The 17,165-nt window shown below is 37.3% G+C and overlaps 2 protein-coding genes across 3 annotated transcripts in view; one reads left to right on the top strand and one right to left on the bottom strand.

Annotated features, from left to right (window-relative positions):
- LOC142358624 (DNA-directed RNA polymerases I and III subunit RPAC2-like) overlaps nt 1–7,858 on the bottom strand; it is a 72,708-nt gene extending 64,850 nt beyond the window's left edge. For both annotated transcript variants that reach the window (XM_075410078.1, XM_075410077.1), the window contains exon 1: nt 7,831–7,858. The gene's annotated coding sequence lies outside the window, so the exon portion shown is untranslated. The remainder of the gene's footprint in view (nt 1–7,830) is intronic.
- Nucleotides 1–17,165, top strand: part of LOC142358621 (uncharacterized) — a 78,192-nt gene that overhangs the window by 2,543 nt on the left and 58,484 nt on the right. The window contains exon 2 of the mRNA XM_075410071.1: nt 15,367–16,018. Coding sequence (XP_075266186.1) covers nt 15,367–16,018 — 652 coding nt within the window. The remainder of the gene's footprint in view (nt 1–15,366; nt 16,019–17,165) is intronic.

Below are 17,165 nucleotides of genomic sequence, written 5' to 3'. Positions count from 1 at the left end.
AAAGGCACTGATCACGAAGAAATGCAGAAACTTATTGCTGAAAAAGCCAATGGAGCACTCTTTCATTACCCGAGCTGCACAATACAAGCTCCTACCCTACGCTCCAGAAATTTGCAGATGAATTTAACCGACAAATTGTTTGTTTCACTTGAGGAACTTCGGAAGAGTGCTAAAGAGACTCGATAGTAAACAGAATGACTGGCGAAGCACAGAGCAGTTTAGTGTTCCCAGTGTTCTTTTTCCTGGAAATGCGCTTGTTTGGCGTGTCAGTGAAATTTTTCAAAAAGGAAAACGAAAGTTGATGTATCCTTAACACGGATAAATGGAACGATATTTACAACAGCTGATCTCAATAGTACGTACAAACCATTGACTTCAAATAACTTTTTGAACAAAAATGCAGAACCAAACTTGCCGAAAAAAGAATCTTCAAGCGATTTGAAAATAGTTTTCAAGTCCAGCCGCTTTCAAGAAACTTCATGCCAACCGACCTGCTTGGTTAGCACTGTAAGCTCAATTCACGAGCCTTAAACAGAAGAAAAATATCTTATTCAGGTTTTAGCAACAAATTACTAAGAATTTTGTTCAAGAATGCTTCTTCGTGAAAACGAAGAAAAATTAAAATCACGCAAATTTTTCAAAAACATCCGCAATAAAGTTTATGGGTGCATTCTACCCGTATCCAGCCTCGAAAAACAGAGTTACAAGCCTATTGACTTCAAATAACTTTTTGAACAAAAAATGGGAATCGAACCTACTAAAAGAAGAAGTTTTAGATGTCTGGAAAATTGTTTTCAAGTCAAGCCGCTTACAAGATGTTTCTTGCCAAAAGGTTCGCAGTATAAGCTCAATTCAGGAGCACTCAAGACAAGAAAAATCCTATTTAGGTTTTAGAAACAAAATATAATGTAATTTGTTCAATTAAAAAACTCTCCTTTCGAAAAAACGAGAAAAAGCTAAAGTCAATCAAAATTTTCAAAAATAACGCCAAAAAATTGTTGCGTTTATTCTACTCTTATTCATCCTAGAAATTCAGGTTTGCTAGCCCAATGACTGCAAATAGATTTTGAACGAACTTTGGACCAAACTTAACTGAAAAACAAGAGTCCTAAGCGTTTTCACAAATGGTTTCAAGTCTAGCCATTTACAAGATCATAACTAACATTAATAGAACATATCTGAGAATCGATAATATCTAAGACCGAATCGAAGGAGAACAGCTTGGAGTGTAGCATCCGGCTACTAAGTGCTACTCATCATGCCCTATTTTTCGACCTACATCCATCGATGCCGAATGGTGTACACGGCCCTTTATTGTTGTAGGAGGTTTAAGTAGAAGTATAAATGAAAAAAGAAATTAAGATATAGAAAAGAGAAAGAAAAAAAATCAAAAATATCTAAGACCATTATGGCTTTCCGGATACCATAACATTATGGCTTCCCGGGATCATAACTTTTAGTATGGGGTTGGGGGACACAAATGGGAAAGATCTAATAAGTTAATAATAAATGACATTAAATTATATTAATTAACATCCAGATTATATTAAATACTGAAACCTGCGAAGTGCCTTGCGTTCATTTCATCTTGCAATATTTTCGATTAAAAAATTGAAATACATATGTGTACCATTGCTCCACTGTTATTAAATGCTTGCAGACTAATAAAAATGAAACAAGCTGCCCTAACTTGACAGCCGATAACCTTGAGTCGCTTCGATTCTGCAGCCCAGAATCTTAAATGGAGGTAAAAGGCAGAGAATTAATTGAATTCAAAATTTGCAAAGGCACTGATCACGAAGAAATGCAGAAACTTATTGCTGAAAAAGCCAATGGAGCACTCTTTCATTACCCGAGCTGCACAATACAAGCTCCTACCCTACGCTCCAGAAATTTGCAGATGAATTTAACCGACAAATTGTTTGTTTCACTTGAGGAACTTTGGAAGAGTGCTAAAGAGACTCGATAGTAAACAGAATGACTTGCGAAGCACAGAGCAGTTTAGTGTTCCCAGTGCTCTTTTTCCTGGAAATGCGCTTGTTTGGCGTGTCAGTGAAATTTTTCAAAAAGGAATACGAAAATTGATGTAGCCTTAACACGGATAAATGGAACAATATTTACAACAGCTGATCTCAATAGTACGTACAAACCATTGACTTCAAATAATTTTTTGAACAAAAATGCAGAACCAAACTTGCCGAAAAAAGAATCTTCAAGCGATTTGAAAATAGTTTTCAAGTCCGGCCGCTTTCAGGAAACTTCATGCCAACTGACTTGCTTGGTTAGCACTGTAAGCTCAATTCACGAGCCTTAAAGCGGAGAAGAATATGTTATTCAGGTTTTAGCAACAAATACTAAGAATTTTGTTCAAGAATGCTTCTTTCGTGAAAACGAAGAAAAATCTAAAATCACGCAAATTTTTCAGAAACATCCGCAATAAAGTTTTTATGGGTGCATTCTACCCGTATCCTGCCTCGAAAAACAGGGTTACCAGCCTATTGACTTCAAATAACTCTTTGAACAAAAAATGAGAATCGAACCTACTAAAAGAAGAAGCTTTAAATGTCTGGAAAATTGTTTTCAAGTCAAGCCACTTACAATATGTTTCTTGCCAAAAGATTCGCAGTGTAAGCTCAATTCAGGAGCCCTCAAGAAAAGGAAAATCCTATTTAGGTTTCAGAACCAAAATATAATGAAATTTGTTCAATTAAAAAACTCTGCTTTCGAGAAAAAGCTAAAGTCAATCAAAATTTTCAAAAATAACGCCAAGAAAAAATTGTTGCGTGCATTCTACTCTTATTCGGCCTAAAAATTCAGGGTTGCTAGCCCAACGATTGCAAATAGATTTTGAGCGAAAATTGAGGACCGAACCTAACTGAAAAAAAGAGTCCTAAGCGTTTTCAAAAATGGTTTCACGTCTAGCCATTTACAAGATCATAACAAACTAACATTAATTGAACATGTCTAAGAATCGATTATATCTAAGACCGAATCAAAAATATCAAAGACCATTATGGCAAACCAAATGAGAAAGATCTAATAAGTTAATAATAAATGACATTAAATTATATTAATTAACATCCAGATTATATTAAGTACTGAAACCTGCGAAGTGCCTTGCGGCCATTTCATTGTGCAATACTTTTGATAAAAAAATTGAAATAAAGAGGTCTACCATTGCTCTACTGTTATTAAATGCTTGCAGACTAATGAAAATGAAACTGAAGCTGCCCTTACTTGACATCCGATAACCTTGAGTTGCTTCGATTCTGCAGCCCAGAATTTTAAATGGAGCTACAACGCAGAGAATTAATTGAATTCAAGATTTGCAAAGACACTGATCACGAAGAAGTGCAGAAAATTATTGCTGAAAATGCCAATGGAGCACTCTTTCTTTACCCGAGTTACACAATACAAGCTCCTACCCTTCGCTCCAGAAATTTGCAGGAGAATTTAACCACAAATTGTTTGTTTCACCTGATTTGGATGAAACCTTGCGAAGCACAGGGCAGTTTAGTGTTCCCAGTGTTCTTTTTCCTGGAAATGCGCTTGTTTGGCGTATCAGTGAAATTTTTCAAAAAGGAAAACGAAAAACAACTTTTTACGCTTGGGTGGCAAATGCTTACAAGTAAAAAAAGAGTCAATTAAGAGAAAGCCCCTCCCCTAAAAGGGTAGTCGGTCAGCTTGGGGGCAGCAAGTCAACTCCTATGTGTATTTATAAATTCTGACAGTAGTCAAAATTTGAAGCATCAGATGCAAAAGATAAAGAAAATAAAGCATCAGAATTATAAACAAAATAGATATGGTAAATAGCAATTATTTGTATAATTTGTAGTGATTTTGAATCAAGATTAGAAAAAATTATAAAGCATTTAGCACAACAGCCTCCCTTCCTCTACAATGGTTCCTATTGATGCTTCTACCGCAGGGCGCCGGCGCATGGAGCGCGCGCCACGGAGGCAGAGTATGGAGCTACGCAAAAGAGCGAAACTTAATTTTGTCCTTATGTACGTGATCACGTACGAAAATGAATATTCTTTCTTATCGCTGATCCTGGAAGCCAATCTCTGTATGGCTTTTGATGCTGACGGACCAGCTTTTCCTGTACACGAAAAGATTAACGGATAGAAGGTGGCTTTCTCCTTGTAAAGACTGAAGACAGGTCTCTACTTCGACATCATCTAGACCTCATTGAGCAGGTTGGCAAAAAGAGTCACGAATGTCATTGTGTCTCATGTACGTATAGCCACCTTTTGGACAATGAAGATCATGCGCTACATTAAAGTTTTCTCAACATGCGCATCTTGATGGCAATTTTACGGGATCCCATCCATATCTAAGAGCAATTCCATCTCTAAACTCTCCCTTGGTTAAATCAAAATGATATCTTTTCAATGGAAGTGCGTTTAGCCAGCATGATGCTCCTTTTTCAGTAGCCAAATCTAGAGAATATGCCTCTTTATCATTTATGAGATCTTTGATTGCCAACTTTTTCGCTCGAGCTTGTTCCTGTTCTTCTTTTCTGATTTTCTGGAGGATTTTTTCCTGATGAAACTCTGCATCTATTGCGTTATGATTCTGTAACGGCTCATAAATCCGAATAGATCTTTCATATTTGTTTGCCCTGTCTTCAGGAAGAAGAATGCTTAGCCCACCCTCTTTAAGGGGAAGAGAGAAAACCTTCCGGTATCTGTCATTGTAAGAGGGACGATTCAATATTGAAGTTATAAGATTTTTATCAATTATTTCGGCTTCCCTCAGCAGACTTTCCGCGTTTGGAGTAGTCCTAGCAATAAAAGTCAATTTCTGTTGCAATCCGTTCGTAAATGATTTGTACACATTCTGAGGGGACACGTTACTATGTTTGGCGAGCTTCTCAAGCATGTTTGAGTAGTTCACTGACTTTTCTTTCAGAAAATCGTTACAACTTTCATCAGAACCAATAACTGAACCCAGAACTCGATGACCTTCAATAACATCAACATCTAATCCCGAAAAAACTTTGTTCGCCTTCTGAACAAACTCAGGTTTTGTACAAGATGACATTTGATCACCTTATAACCGAATGCACCGCCATGCTCATAGACCTTATCTAACACGATTCGCAGTGATTCAAGGCTACCGGCCACATTACCGTCATCTGGGTACCATTTATGAGCCAAATTTTGATCTTCGGGCATGTCGATGAGAGGAAGTGTAGCAACTCCGTATATTGCCATGGCTATTGGATCACCTTGTGTTGTTCCTTCTTGAGACTTGATTACTCTTTTATCAATGAAGAGGTCTGTTGGGGTCTTATACGAGTTTCTGATTGCTGTATAAATTGAGGGACAAAGCTTTCTGATGTTTTTCAGAGCCAGATCTCTTCAAGCTATTAAACGCGTTCCTGGCATCAATCAGTAGGAACCCTTCAGTACGATCTTCGGGAAAGCGCCGCCGGAGTCCATGGATAGCATGTTCGATGCCACTCTTTTGTCCAATGCACATCTGTGCGTTTCCCCCAAGTAATTGGAGATCTCGTTTAACGCACTTCACTATACTCTTACCTATAATTCGTCTTAAGACCTCACCAATGCCAATTGGTCGAAGCCCAGGGCATTTATCTAGTGCAATCAGTAGGATCCCTTCAGTACGATCTTCGGGAAAGCGCCGCCGGAGTCCATAGATAGCATGTTCGATGCCACTCTTTTGTCCAATGCACATCTGTACGTTTCCCCCAAGTAATTGGAGATCTCGTTTAACTCACTTCACTATACTCTTACCTATAATTCGTCTTAAGACCTCACCAATGCCAATTGGTCGAACCCCAGGGCATTTATCTAGTGCAATCAGACAAGCGTTATAAGAATTCAAGAATTTTAATTCTTCGGTGGCAATTCTGATTGCAAGTTTGGACACTGTTTTGCAAAGATCGATTGAGGATTTGTATGATGTCAAAAGTCGTCTCCATTCGCCTGCATCAAGGCCGGATGGGCCATGACTGCCATTTGTTTTCATTGCGGCGCGTTTTATTTCAGAGCCATTATTTTCAAAAATAGGATGGAACAGCAAATCCCGATTTTTCAGGTCAGTTACTACGTATTTAAGATCAGCTTTCTGACTACATGGATTATTTTCTTGTAGAAGATCGAGTACGGTGCAGTTTTTCCTTTGATAGTCACTTTATCGGATATTGATAGCACACCGCCCTTTGCATCGTCTGAAAGACATCGTAAAGCATTCGATATCTTACCAGACACCATTTGTTTGTCAAAGGCTTTAAATTCATCCACTTCTCGTTTTCTATTTAATTTCCTTAAGCGTTCCTTAGACAAAAAGGTCGTCGAATTTGCACCTGATCCACAGATCGAGCCTTCTAGACAAAGTTTTTGTTACTGAAGCATCATTTTCACTTTTGGATCTTGCGAGAAGTAAGTGCGGCATTATCATTGTGCAAATCATAGTGCATTCAGTCTGAGGCCCATCTTCAAGCGTCCTGGTGTGAATGATGTTCATAACATCAGCAATTTTCAAGCCTACTTTATTTTTGCTAATGGTAAAGAAGATTGGTTTCCATTGAACTATTTCATTGTATATTTTCCGTAGTGTTTCTATTTATTCGTCTTGAAAATTTTTCCAAAAGTCGCATGGTTCCGGGGGTGTCTCAATTGAGGGTGTTGGATCATGTTTAGCTGTTTCTTGAGGGTCAATTTTTGCAGGTGATCGTTTTTAGTTGACAGGCCGCGGCATTTGATATGCATATATGTACCGCAACCGTAGCACCAAACTCCAACTCCTCGGAGGTGAATAGAACACTTAGAGCAATGGGTTTGAGTATCTGACATTGTTAGAGGGAGGCTGTTCACCGAGTGTAGATTATTGACAAAGATGAATATAACTGCATAAAGTTCTTTGCAAAAGGATATCACACTATGTAAATACAAGGTAAACAAATGGTTACCATAGAAAGAGAAAAGAATTCCATCTCGATAAAAAGCAGCCTTGCTGAAGAAAAAATATGATGAAATGATCAAAGGAACTGAATAAAATTGAAGAAATCGATGCAGATCCAAGTTCATGAAATATATTTTCCTGTTAACAAGTTTATTATTTGAAGTGACAGTTATTTTAGGTGACACGACAATAAGCGGTCGGAATTTATAACATATGATATCCAGCAGAACTCGGTAGCATTCAATGAAGTGAGAGCATGAGTAGTGGTGATCATTGAATCCTGCGACAATGCATACTGATCTCAAATTGAGGGAGGATACTGGTTGACTACATTGAAGAGGTCGATTAGGTTAGCTCCGCGATATGAGTGGATGGTTGCTCCGGCTGCGCTGCCTTCAATATATTTTGTCCTGGATGTGTCAACTACTAAATCTTGTGCATTCCAGGGTAGGATCTGTGCAGCAAATTGTCTCATCACCTGCAAAAATATGAAGCAGTATCGTCTGGTTTACGCATGTACAATCAGCTTCAAATCACGCGCAAACACAGGGGCACACTCACAGACACACAGCATATATATATATATATATATATATATATATATATATATATTCACATACACTATATAAATATATATGAAGTTAGCATGTGTATGTGTGTAGGAACAGTACAACCTGGTGGTTAGATGTCATTTCCTCCCGGTTTGGCCACAGACCCCAGAGAACACACAAAACCTGGGGATTGTAGACCCGAGACCATCAAGAGCACGCAGGACCGCTGACAGAGCACAAAGAGCAGGGTGCAGCGAACCACTGTGAGCAAACTTGACGAGCCTGTTTCTAAAATCCCTTAAGGGCGCTCCATCACACACAGGCAAATCATGGTCATAGCGTATCTATTTAATAAGTTTATCACAACAATTAGGCTACAACAATTAGGCTTTGAATTCATTGCTTACAAGTAACACGATTTGGGTCTTTCTCCCATTGTAACCCCCCCCCCCCAGCTTAGTGGTCAAATAATCTATATGCCCACCAATAATGGTAAACATTCCATAATGGGGGCTATAATTTCGTGGTTGGGGGGGTATAATGGGGACAGACGCGATAATCTGAGATCCGGAAAAACTAAGGTGATCTGAGATCCGTAACTGTATCTTGAACAAACATCTCATATTAGCTTGTATTTTTTGACAAATTCTCTTTAAGAGCATAGTCATTATATAGAAGAAGAAGAAAAGAACACTTGAATTCAAATTTTAAAGCATCAGCGTAATATTATTGTTTATAAAAGATGTGTAAAGCCAAATTATTTTGTCAATTCAAAGTAGAATCAGTGAAATGAAATAGCGACAAGTTTTTTAACATATTGAGCGTGGTACTGGCAAAAATTACAAAGAAAGAATTTAGTTTAATGATAGATTTTAGGCAGAATAGTTTAGTAACTTGACACGATTTAGTTGTTTCCTCTGATGATATGAATCGTTTCAATGGTTGAATAAAATTCTGACTTGTGACTCCGTTCCAGTTTTGCTTCTATCATGCTTCGTCTAGAGCGATGCTTTTCATAGGAGAGGAGTTGTACTTAAATATTTTCCGTAGGTTCCGTAATTCTTTGCTAGCTTCTGTGAGTAGCTTATTCCAGAAAGTTTTGTTGTGTCGGCAAATTTTCTTTGTCTGTATGTGTTCTCTCGGTGCAGTCTGGATAGCTTCCTTGGTGGTGTCCCAATTATGGGGAACGTTGCCCTTGAACTAAACTGTTTCCGTCAATACCTCGAGTGTCTGAGAATTGGTCACAGACACTCGAGGTATTGACGGAAACAGTTCAATTCAAGGGCGACGTTCCCAATACCTGGACGTTCTTCGTACACCATGAAGGAAGCTACCCAGACTACAAAAAGAGATCACATACCATACCTACAATGGTAATTTGCACACAAACGTACTAGAATAAGCTACTCACAGAATCGAGCAAGAACAGTATCGCTCTGGACAGCGAAAGAAAACTTCGAGAATTTACTATGAGACAACGCAGCAGACTATAAGCGAGCGTCTAGGAGGTATGGGTAACCAGAAAGCTAAAAAATTCTGGGATTCTTTCACGAAAATCTTTGGTAACCACCCAGTGAGGGTTGGACCAGTTAACAACCAGAACGGCGAAATACTGCAACTGAAGACATCAGAAGGAGATTTTTTGAGACAAGACATCTCTGGAACCAAATTTCTAATAACAACCACTTCAACATGGTAAATAATGACGCGCAAAAACTTGCGAATGCCCACAACACACTCTACTTGAAGATGATATCACAGAAGAAAAGGAAATCAATACAGCTATTTGAAATGGCACTAAACTCTCCTCAATGGACAGTGACAAATTCCACACAAGAATCTCGGCCCCAAGTTCAACTAGTCCTGGATGAAAGCAAGGATATCGTTCAGAAGAAAACCGGAGAAAAATTTTATCTACTCTGCTCTAGATATATATCTCAGGCTACCAGCACTCCTATTGGTACACTTTCTGAGGGAATAATTGAACACAGGCTGAAGAATTGGCTTGAGGCAGACAATAGCATAAATCCCACTCAAGAAGGCTTCCGGCCCAAGACGGTTACAGTAAGGTCACTCCACCTACTCAACCTTCTGATAGAAAAGAGTTCGGGAACGGAAACGCGCAGCCCTACTAAACATCGACACGAAGAAAACGTTCAATAGCGTTTGGGTAAATAGAATGGTCAAAAATTGGAAAGACAAGGGAATGGTTGAAAAACTAGCCATCTTGCACACTTTTCTGAAAAGCCGAATTGCTTACATCCGGATCGATAAACACAACACATCTCAATTCAAGATCGAGACTGGATTACCACAAGGCAGCGTACTCTCACCTGTGCTTTTCACCTTTTATATCGACAAGTTCTTGAAAGACTGGAAGTCACACTTCAAATTTGCGGTTCACAGTTCGATACTAATAGAGGCAGAGACAACTGAAAGTCTAAACGCATAGCTCAACAATGCCTGTCGTGACATAGAGAACTGGTGCTCAATGGATAATCGTCGTGAACGGCTCAAAGACTGAACTAATGCCTTTGAACTGCTCAGCAACAGGCATACATGTTCCAAACATTGACTGCTGTACAATTAAACAACAGATCAAAGCGCTTGGTGAGACTCTAAACGACAAACAAGAATACATAAAGGATGCCCGGTTTATCACAAGTTTATCGCAACTCATTGCTGATAACGCGATTAATTGGACAACCATGCTGTGTTGTTACTCAAATGCACCCATTGGTGAGCTTCCACACATGACTTTCATGTCAATCTCTTTAATAAGTTGGAGAATTTGTAGAAAGATCACTTAAACAGAAGGAATCGTTGTTGAAAAACCTGGCCGCTCATGCCAATGTTTCAACTCAAAATGTTCACAAATCGTTCACTTCATGGGGTCTGATGAGATATCTTTTATACATATATAGTTTTCTGGAAACCAGTTTGAGTCATAATTATTCTCTAATACTTCAGGTCACTTTTAAAAAAGTTGGATATTTTCCGTTTATGCCCCCAGCTTAGTGGGTGCATATTATTCGCAACCCCCCAGACCCGCGCGCCATATTTTGACTGTAAATGTGGAAAAGACTTGAATTATAAATGTAGTAATGGATAACAATTTTCAAAACAACATGAAAGAAACAAAAAATGAAAGAAACAAAAACAAAATTACTAAATAGTTTAAAGAGTTCGTTACTCTAACTATTTCGTGGAATTCGATAGATATTGTTTCCGTGAAACAGTGATCTTTTGAGCAGATTCTGCTAAATTTCAGGAGTTTTTTGTTCGGGTTTAAGCTGAGACCAAGGATTGTGGAGCTGCGTCCCGCCAAATTTTCCAGAATATCTCGGGGCTCGACTCAATAGGGAGCTGGTTCCTATTAGATGTAAGAGCGATAACGTGATTAACTTGACAACTATGCAGTGTAGTCACTAAAATGCATTCATTGGTGACCTTCCACACATGACTTTCATGTCAATCTCTTTAATAATAATCCTTTAATAATAAGTTGGAGAATTTGTAGAAAGATCACTTAAACAGAAGGAATCGTTGTTGAAAAACCTGGCCGCTCATGCCAATGTTTCACCTCAAAATGTACACAAATCGTTCACTTCATCGGTTCTGATGAGATATCTTTTATACATATATAGTTTTCCGGTAACCAGTTTGGGTAATAAATATTCTGTAATACTTCAGTTATCTTTGAAATCAGTCAGTGATGTTTTTCTCCAATGGACTTAGTAACCAAAAAAAATATGACAGCCCAGGCGTCTCCAAAACGGTGTATAAACCAGTATAAGAGTACAAGTACTAGGAAGATTAGGAAATGTTAATATAAGACATGTATGAACTATCCTCTAGTAAACACATGCAACTGATATATGTACTGTATGTAATCTAATTAGTTTATAAAATGACCAATTACCATATGTATTATCACGAAAGTTATGGTAAAAAACTTCCACATGTCAAATTGGAAGACACGTCCAAAACTGACATGACAATACAACAAACAGTTGTAGGAAATACAAATCACCGGAATCAAATACAACAAACCAATACTTTACTGAATAGTAAAACAAAATTCCAACCATCTGTAACATACGCAATATAAACCAAATCGAAATACAACCAAAATTTACCCCAAATTTTAATAACAAGTATCAATTCGAAAATCACATGTCAACAACTTATTAACAGTAGAACCGAATATTAATACAGAACCGAGTGACTACTAAACAGAATAGTAATACCACGCATGATAACCCTGGTGTTATTACTTATAGTAACCATGGTGTTATTAACTCTCACAACAGAAGGAACGAATAACAAGTGACCGTTTACATGAAAGAACATGTACATTATATGTAACAACTACATGAAAAACTACATTACTAACAGCTAACAACTTAAACTAACAATTAGTAAAAAAGAATAGTAATACCACGCATGATAACCCTGGTGTTATTATTTATAGTAACCATGGTGTTATTAACTCTCACAACAGAAGGAACGAATAACAAGTGACCGTTTACATGAAAGAACATGTACATTATATGTAACAACTACATGAAAAACTACATTACTAACAGCTAACAACTTAAACTAACAATTAGTAAAAAAAAATATAGTTAAAACATGCAAACAGGACACTAGCCCGCAATAATATAACTGAACCTTTAACTACAACTTAGCCAACACAAGAGATAGAGGAAATAGGAATATGAACGAATAGAACATCAATGTTGTTGACATTAACTTCGTGTCTACGCCTTTGACATCCTTCGGAACCGAGTTCCTTCAAAGCTGAAATATGTTTGGGTACTGTCTCCTTGATTCCTTTGGTTGGCAACCAAGAAGAATTACTTTACTTTTAACTAACATCAAACATCCACAAAAAGTTCACAATAGTGAGTTTGAATAAGCGTCATAAACGATCATACGAAGCTAACATTTTAACCATTGAACGTATTATATTAAATTTTCTCCTTTTTCGACCGGAAAGGATAATAAATATATATGAAGAGTGTTATCAAAAACCTAACAATTTAAATAATCTTAGCAAAGACATGTACATTGAGCGAATAGACAAAAAGACTTAACCCTGAAAAATGACTGTCAACTAGGAACTCAAGACATGAACTTTTTGTTGAGATTAATACGATTGAAGCAAAAACCCAATAACCTTCGATTGCACTATAAATCTTCACATAAAACCTTTAACACCTAACAGCTAACACTTTTAAGCTCAAAGCAAGTAAGTCAGGTAAGTCAGTCTACGAAAAGAGAAAGGACATCAGCTACATCTTCATTATCCGAGATGGTTATGCTCTGCATTGACGACTTGTGGGACTCGCCAATCCGCGAGTTGATGAAGATATTTCTGTGGTTTTTGATGTTCAGGAACCTTCTACAAGATCGACATCATCTGACGAACCAACACAAACACAAATGAAGAAAACAAAAAGAATTATTAGAAGAAAAAGGAGAGAGTAGAATATACTACAACTATACCAACAAATAAAACTTTTCAATAACTCAGCGACCCGGAAAGATATAGTCAATAATGATTGACATCCAACATTTAATTCAAAGATTTATTAAAAAAACATTAAATCTTGAACTGACTTGAAATACTTAACTGTGATTGGTTGAATAAATATTCCCTTTCCAATTTTTACTGCTTTCCCCTCTCACTCTTTTAGCTGGTTACTATCTGAGTCAGACTTGATATAATAATAATAAAGTATATTTCTCTACTTCTCTCGTGAATTACTGACAGATATAGTTTAGACCGGGGCATTGGGGCCCGTACACCGTCTACTAATACTCATTATCGAAGAGTAACAGACTAGAGACTTAGAATTTACAGTAAGCAAGCAATCACAGTAAGCCTTAAGATTATAATCAGTCTTGAGACGCCTATAAGACTATCTAGAATATCTTAAAGGTAACACCTAGATCACGTCTTATTATGATTCCGTTAGGTAATTGCGGATTTATTAATTTGTAGTTTTTGTTTAAGTTCTGATTAGATATCTTTTATACATATATAGTTTTCTCGAAACCAGTTTGGGTCATAAATATTCTGTAATACTTCAGTTATCTTTGAAATCAGTCAATGATGTTTTTCTCCTATGGCCATTGTAACCAAACAAAATATGACAGACCAGACCTCTCCAAAACGGTGTATAAACCAGTATAACAGTGCTTCTAATGTTTCTAAACCTGATAGATATGTATATTTAACTGAGCGTGGAAATGTTTGTATTGGGTGATTGAAACCTATTTCCTGCCTGGCTATTTTGTACGATTTTCGGTCGTGATTTTTAGCGGCTACATTGACTGCAGATGCAAGTCTTTTAAGAAACTCAAAGGATAGTTTTCAAAATTGGCCTCCTCTATCAGCAGTATATAACTCGTCATTAACTCCTCTCAGGAATTCAAATAACGAATCGCATAGTGGACAGAATGGTGCTTTTTTAAATAAGGGAAATGCATTTATTTTTGATAGGATCACGAGTTTTTAGTTATAAGGTTCTATTTAAAAGTATGTTAAATTGATCCGCATTGTGGATTGGTGTGATTCCAAAGGGTTTTTTATCTTCTAACAAGCGTTGATTTTCTCGTCTGAGTGTAGACAATGTCTGCTTTCTAAATAAGTATCTGTGGCAATCGATGTTTCGCTAGGTTTAGTTTTTATTGTGACTCCAGTGGTGAGATGTTTTTATTTTATCTTTACTGTTGAACCGTTTGATACGATTGTTTCCTAGTAGTCAAGCTAAAAATTTTAGAGGTAAAAACTCTCAGTTTCCCTGTAAGACTTTTTTCTTGGGTTTTTGAGTTCTTTTTACGGTTAGAGTTTGTTATTTCCTGGTCGCACCAGTTAAGTTAGACCCTAGTTGGGCTCTTTTTACAGCCTTAAAGTATAAAGGGTTAGTGCTACTTGTTTTTGCGCGCGAAGTAGTCCTACATAGTTCCTTCTGACTAACCAACTTCGTCAGACACGGAAGATAACTCCAATTATTACGGTGGTAATATAATACAGCACCTGAGTCAATGGTATACACATAGTGCAACTATCTATTAGACTGACTAAATATTAGACGGAGCGCTATATAAAAGAGAATAGAAACTTCACAATCTCTGATTGGTTGAAGATGTACATTTAGTGTTTCATCTGGTACACTTCAGTTGGTTCATCTGGTTCTACTTGTCTACTTGGTTTTTGTTTGTGTCTTATTCTCTTTATTTTATCGAATTTTGAGTTTCGTCATCTGCACAATAGCTCATCCACAAGTTTTTAATGTGTCGATGGACTTTATTCGCGGTTACCTCGTGGAATTTTTGAATTAGTCTGACGTCAAAGTGATTTTTAATCAAAGGATTTCATAGTTTTCACAAATTTTAACCCGTTTTGTCAATGTTTCATCTTTTTTAGTTTTAACTGTTTCATTTTGTAAAAGTGAATTTTGTTGCAGTGAACTATCCTTTTCCAACTTATTTTGTGATCCAGTTCCGAGTGGTCTTTGATACCGAATATCGTAAAAATTTCATCCAATTTTAGATAAACAAATTTTGCAACTGTGCTTGTTGTAAATTCAATTGTGCCAGTTGTTAATCTTCGCTCTCTTGAGTAGATAGAAATTTTGGATCCTTTTTTAACATTGACTTCTTTACCTTCGTATAGATTTGGAAATATTATTTGATTCTAATTCCTAAAGAGCAGAATTTTGTTATTATGTATGTGGCAATACTTTGGCTCAAGATCTTGAAAATTTTCAAATAATATCGAAGTTTTCTTTACCCTTTATCGGTACAAATCTGAATTAATGCTAGGAAATCATCTATTGTCTCTTTAAATCCTCATTTGGTTCCATTTCAGCCTAATTGTGATCCAGTCGAAGCACAGAATTGCCGGAAAAGGCTTGTTCTGTCTGCACCACGCGTACAGAGGAGTCAAGTCCGGTCTATGGAAGTTGGTCGATTCGGTTGTCGGCCTGCCTTATGTAAACAAGACGCTTTCCCTGGGAAACTTGCCTTCGTGGATGATTGAAGTAACTCAGTACATCACGTTAAATGATACTGAGGCGTTGCACAACATGAGTTTGACTATCGAAAAATTCTACCAGGGGAACACTGGTCGAATGCGGCACGATTACACAGAGTTCCCAGATTCGGTTCATCTGCTGAACATTGAGTTGATAATGCAGAACTTGGGTCCGTATGATTCTGAATTTCCAGGACTCTTGTACAATCCAGATACTTGGAAGAAAGTCACAGAGGAATTGAAGCGTTTGATTGACGAAATGACAGATATGGAGCATTTGTATACGATTGACATGAAGTACGATTTGGTGATGAAGCATGCGGAATCACACTCGAATTTGAACGACGTAATCGAGTGTGGGGGTGATGGGGTAAGCGAGACTTCCTCTTTCATATCGGAGGCAATGAAGCCAAGTGATCTTCAGAAGCTGGTCAATGAAAAGATCAGAGCTGCTTACTGTGACAAGTTCTTGCACCTGATTGAGAAGGTAATTTGTGCTAGATACCTCTAAAGAGAGCAGCATATCCTGGAAATTCGAAATTTTAGCAGACGGAAATACAGAATGTGCATCCTCCCAATCAGAGACTGAGAAGACTCTATTCTCTTTTATATAGCGCATGCACAACTAACAATAGTCAGTCTGTTAGATAGCTACACTGTGTGTATATCTCTATTGACTCCGGTGTTATGTACCATATTCACCGTAATATGGGTTGTGTTCTGTAAGGCATTTGGGTTGTGTTTTTATGAGTTCTCTTAATGGCTAGAGTTTGTTAACTCACTGCTCCTTTTACAGCTTTAAAGTATAAAGAGTTAGGGCTACTTATTTCTGCGCGCGAAGTAGACTTACTATAACTTTTCGTACACTTAGTCTTAGTCACAGGAAACGCAATCCTAATAAATCGTTCAACATTAAAGAAAAATAAATGAACCTTTATACCACTTGAGTCATGGCTATATTGGACTATATTGAGAGAATGCTCAGCAATAGTCTATGCACTTTCGGAATATGAAATCCTAATGCAAGGGTCACGACGCCCTATTATCTTATGTACAGCTCATAAACCAATTCTTTCTGTTCACACAGAAAAACAAAACAACCTCAGAGTTTACAAGTTTGAACCCATTTTAATTAATTTTCTAAACCTAAACATTGTTCGGACGGGAAGGAAAACTCGGTCACGTCCATACTTTCTAAGTCGGCCTTTATTAACTTCTACACATGATGACCACCGTCTCAAAACAGTAGAGATACCAGAAACGATGAAGTTGTACATGACGAACAACCAAAATTGTTCTCCCTACCTTGCTGTTACTCCGTTTCAAAAGAATATATTAACACTGTTGTTACAGAACAAACACAAGATTTACCACACTTTCCTTTATATCTAAAAATAAAAGATACTTTAAAGTAGAATTAGAATGGAAGACATTCATACAGGTCTCCTACACGGAATATTTTGTACAAGCACAACCATTAGAAACAATACAAACCCACTTAACTGCTCGATTAAAAAACACTAATAGCGAACTTTACCCTGTAATACAACAAACGGATATTACCCTAAATATGAACTTTATGAGACAGAAGTTCTCACACATGCTGTCCAACAAGCAGACTACACAATAAAAAA

The sequence above is a fragment of the Convolutriloba macropyga genome, chromosome 2, assembly GCF_964194025.1.
Source record: "Convolutriloba macropyga chromosome 2, txConMacr16.3, whole genome shotgun sequence".
Taxonomy (NCBI): Eukaryota; Metazoa; Xenacoelomorpha; order Acoela; family Convolutidae; genus Convolutriloba; species Convolutriloba macropyga.
Note: the sequence above shows the minus strand (reverse complement) of the source record. Positions and strands in the feature narration are given on the sequence as shown.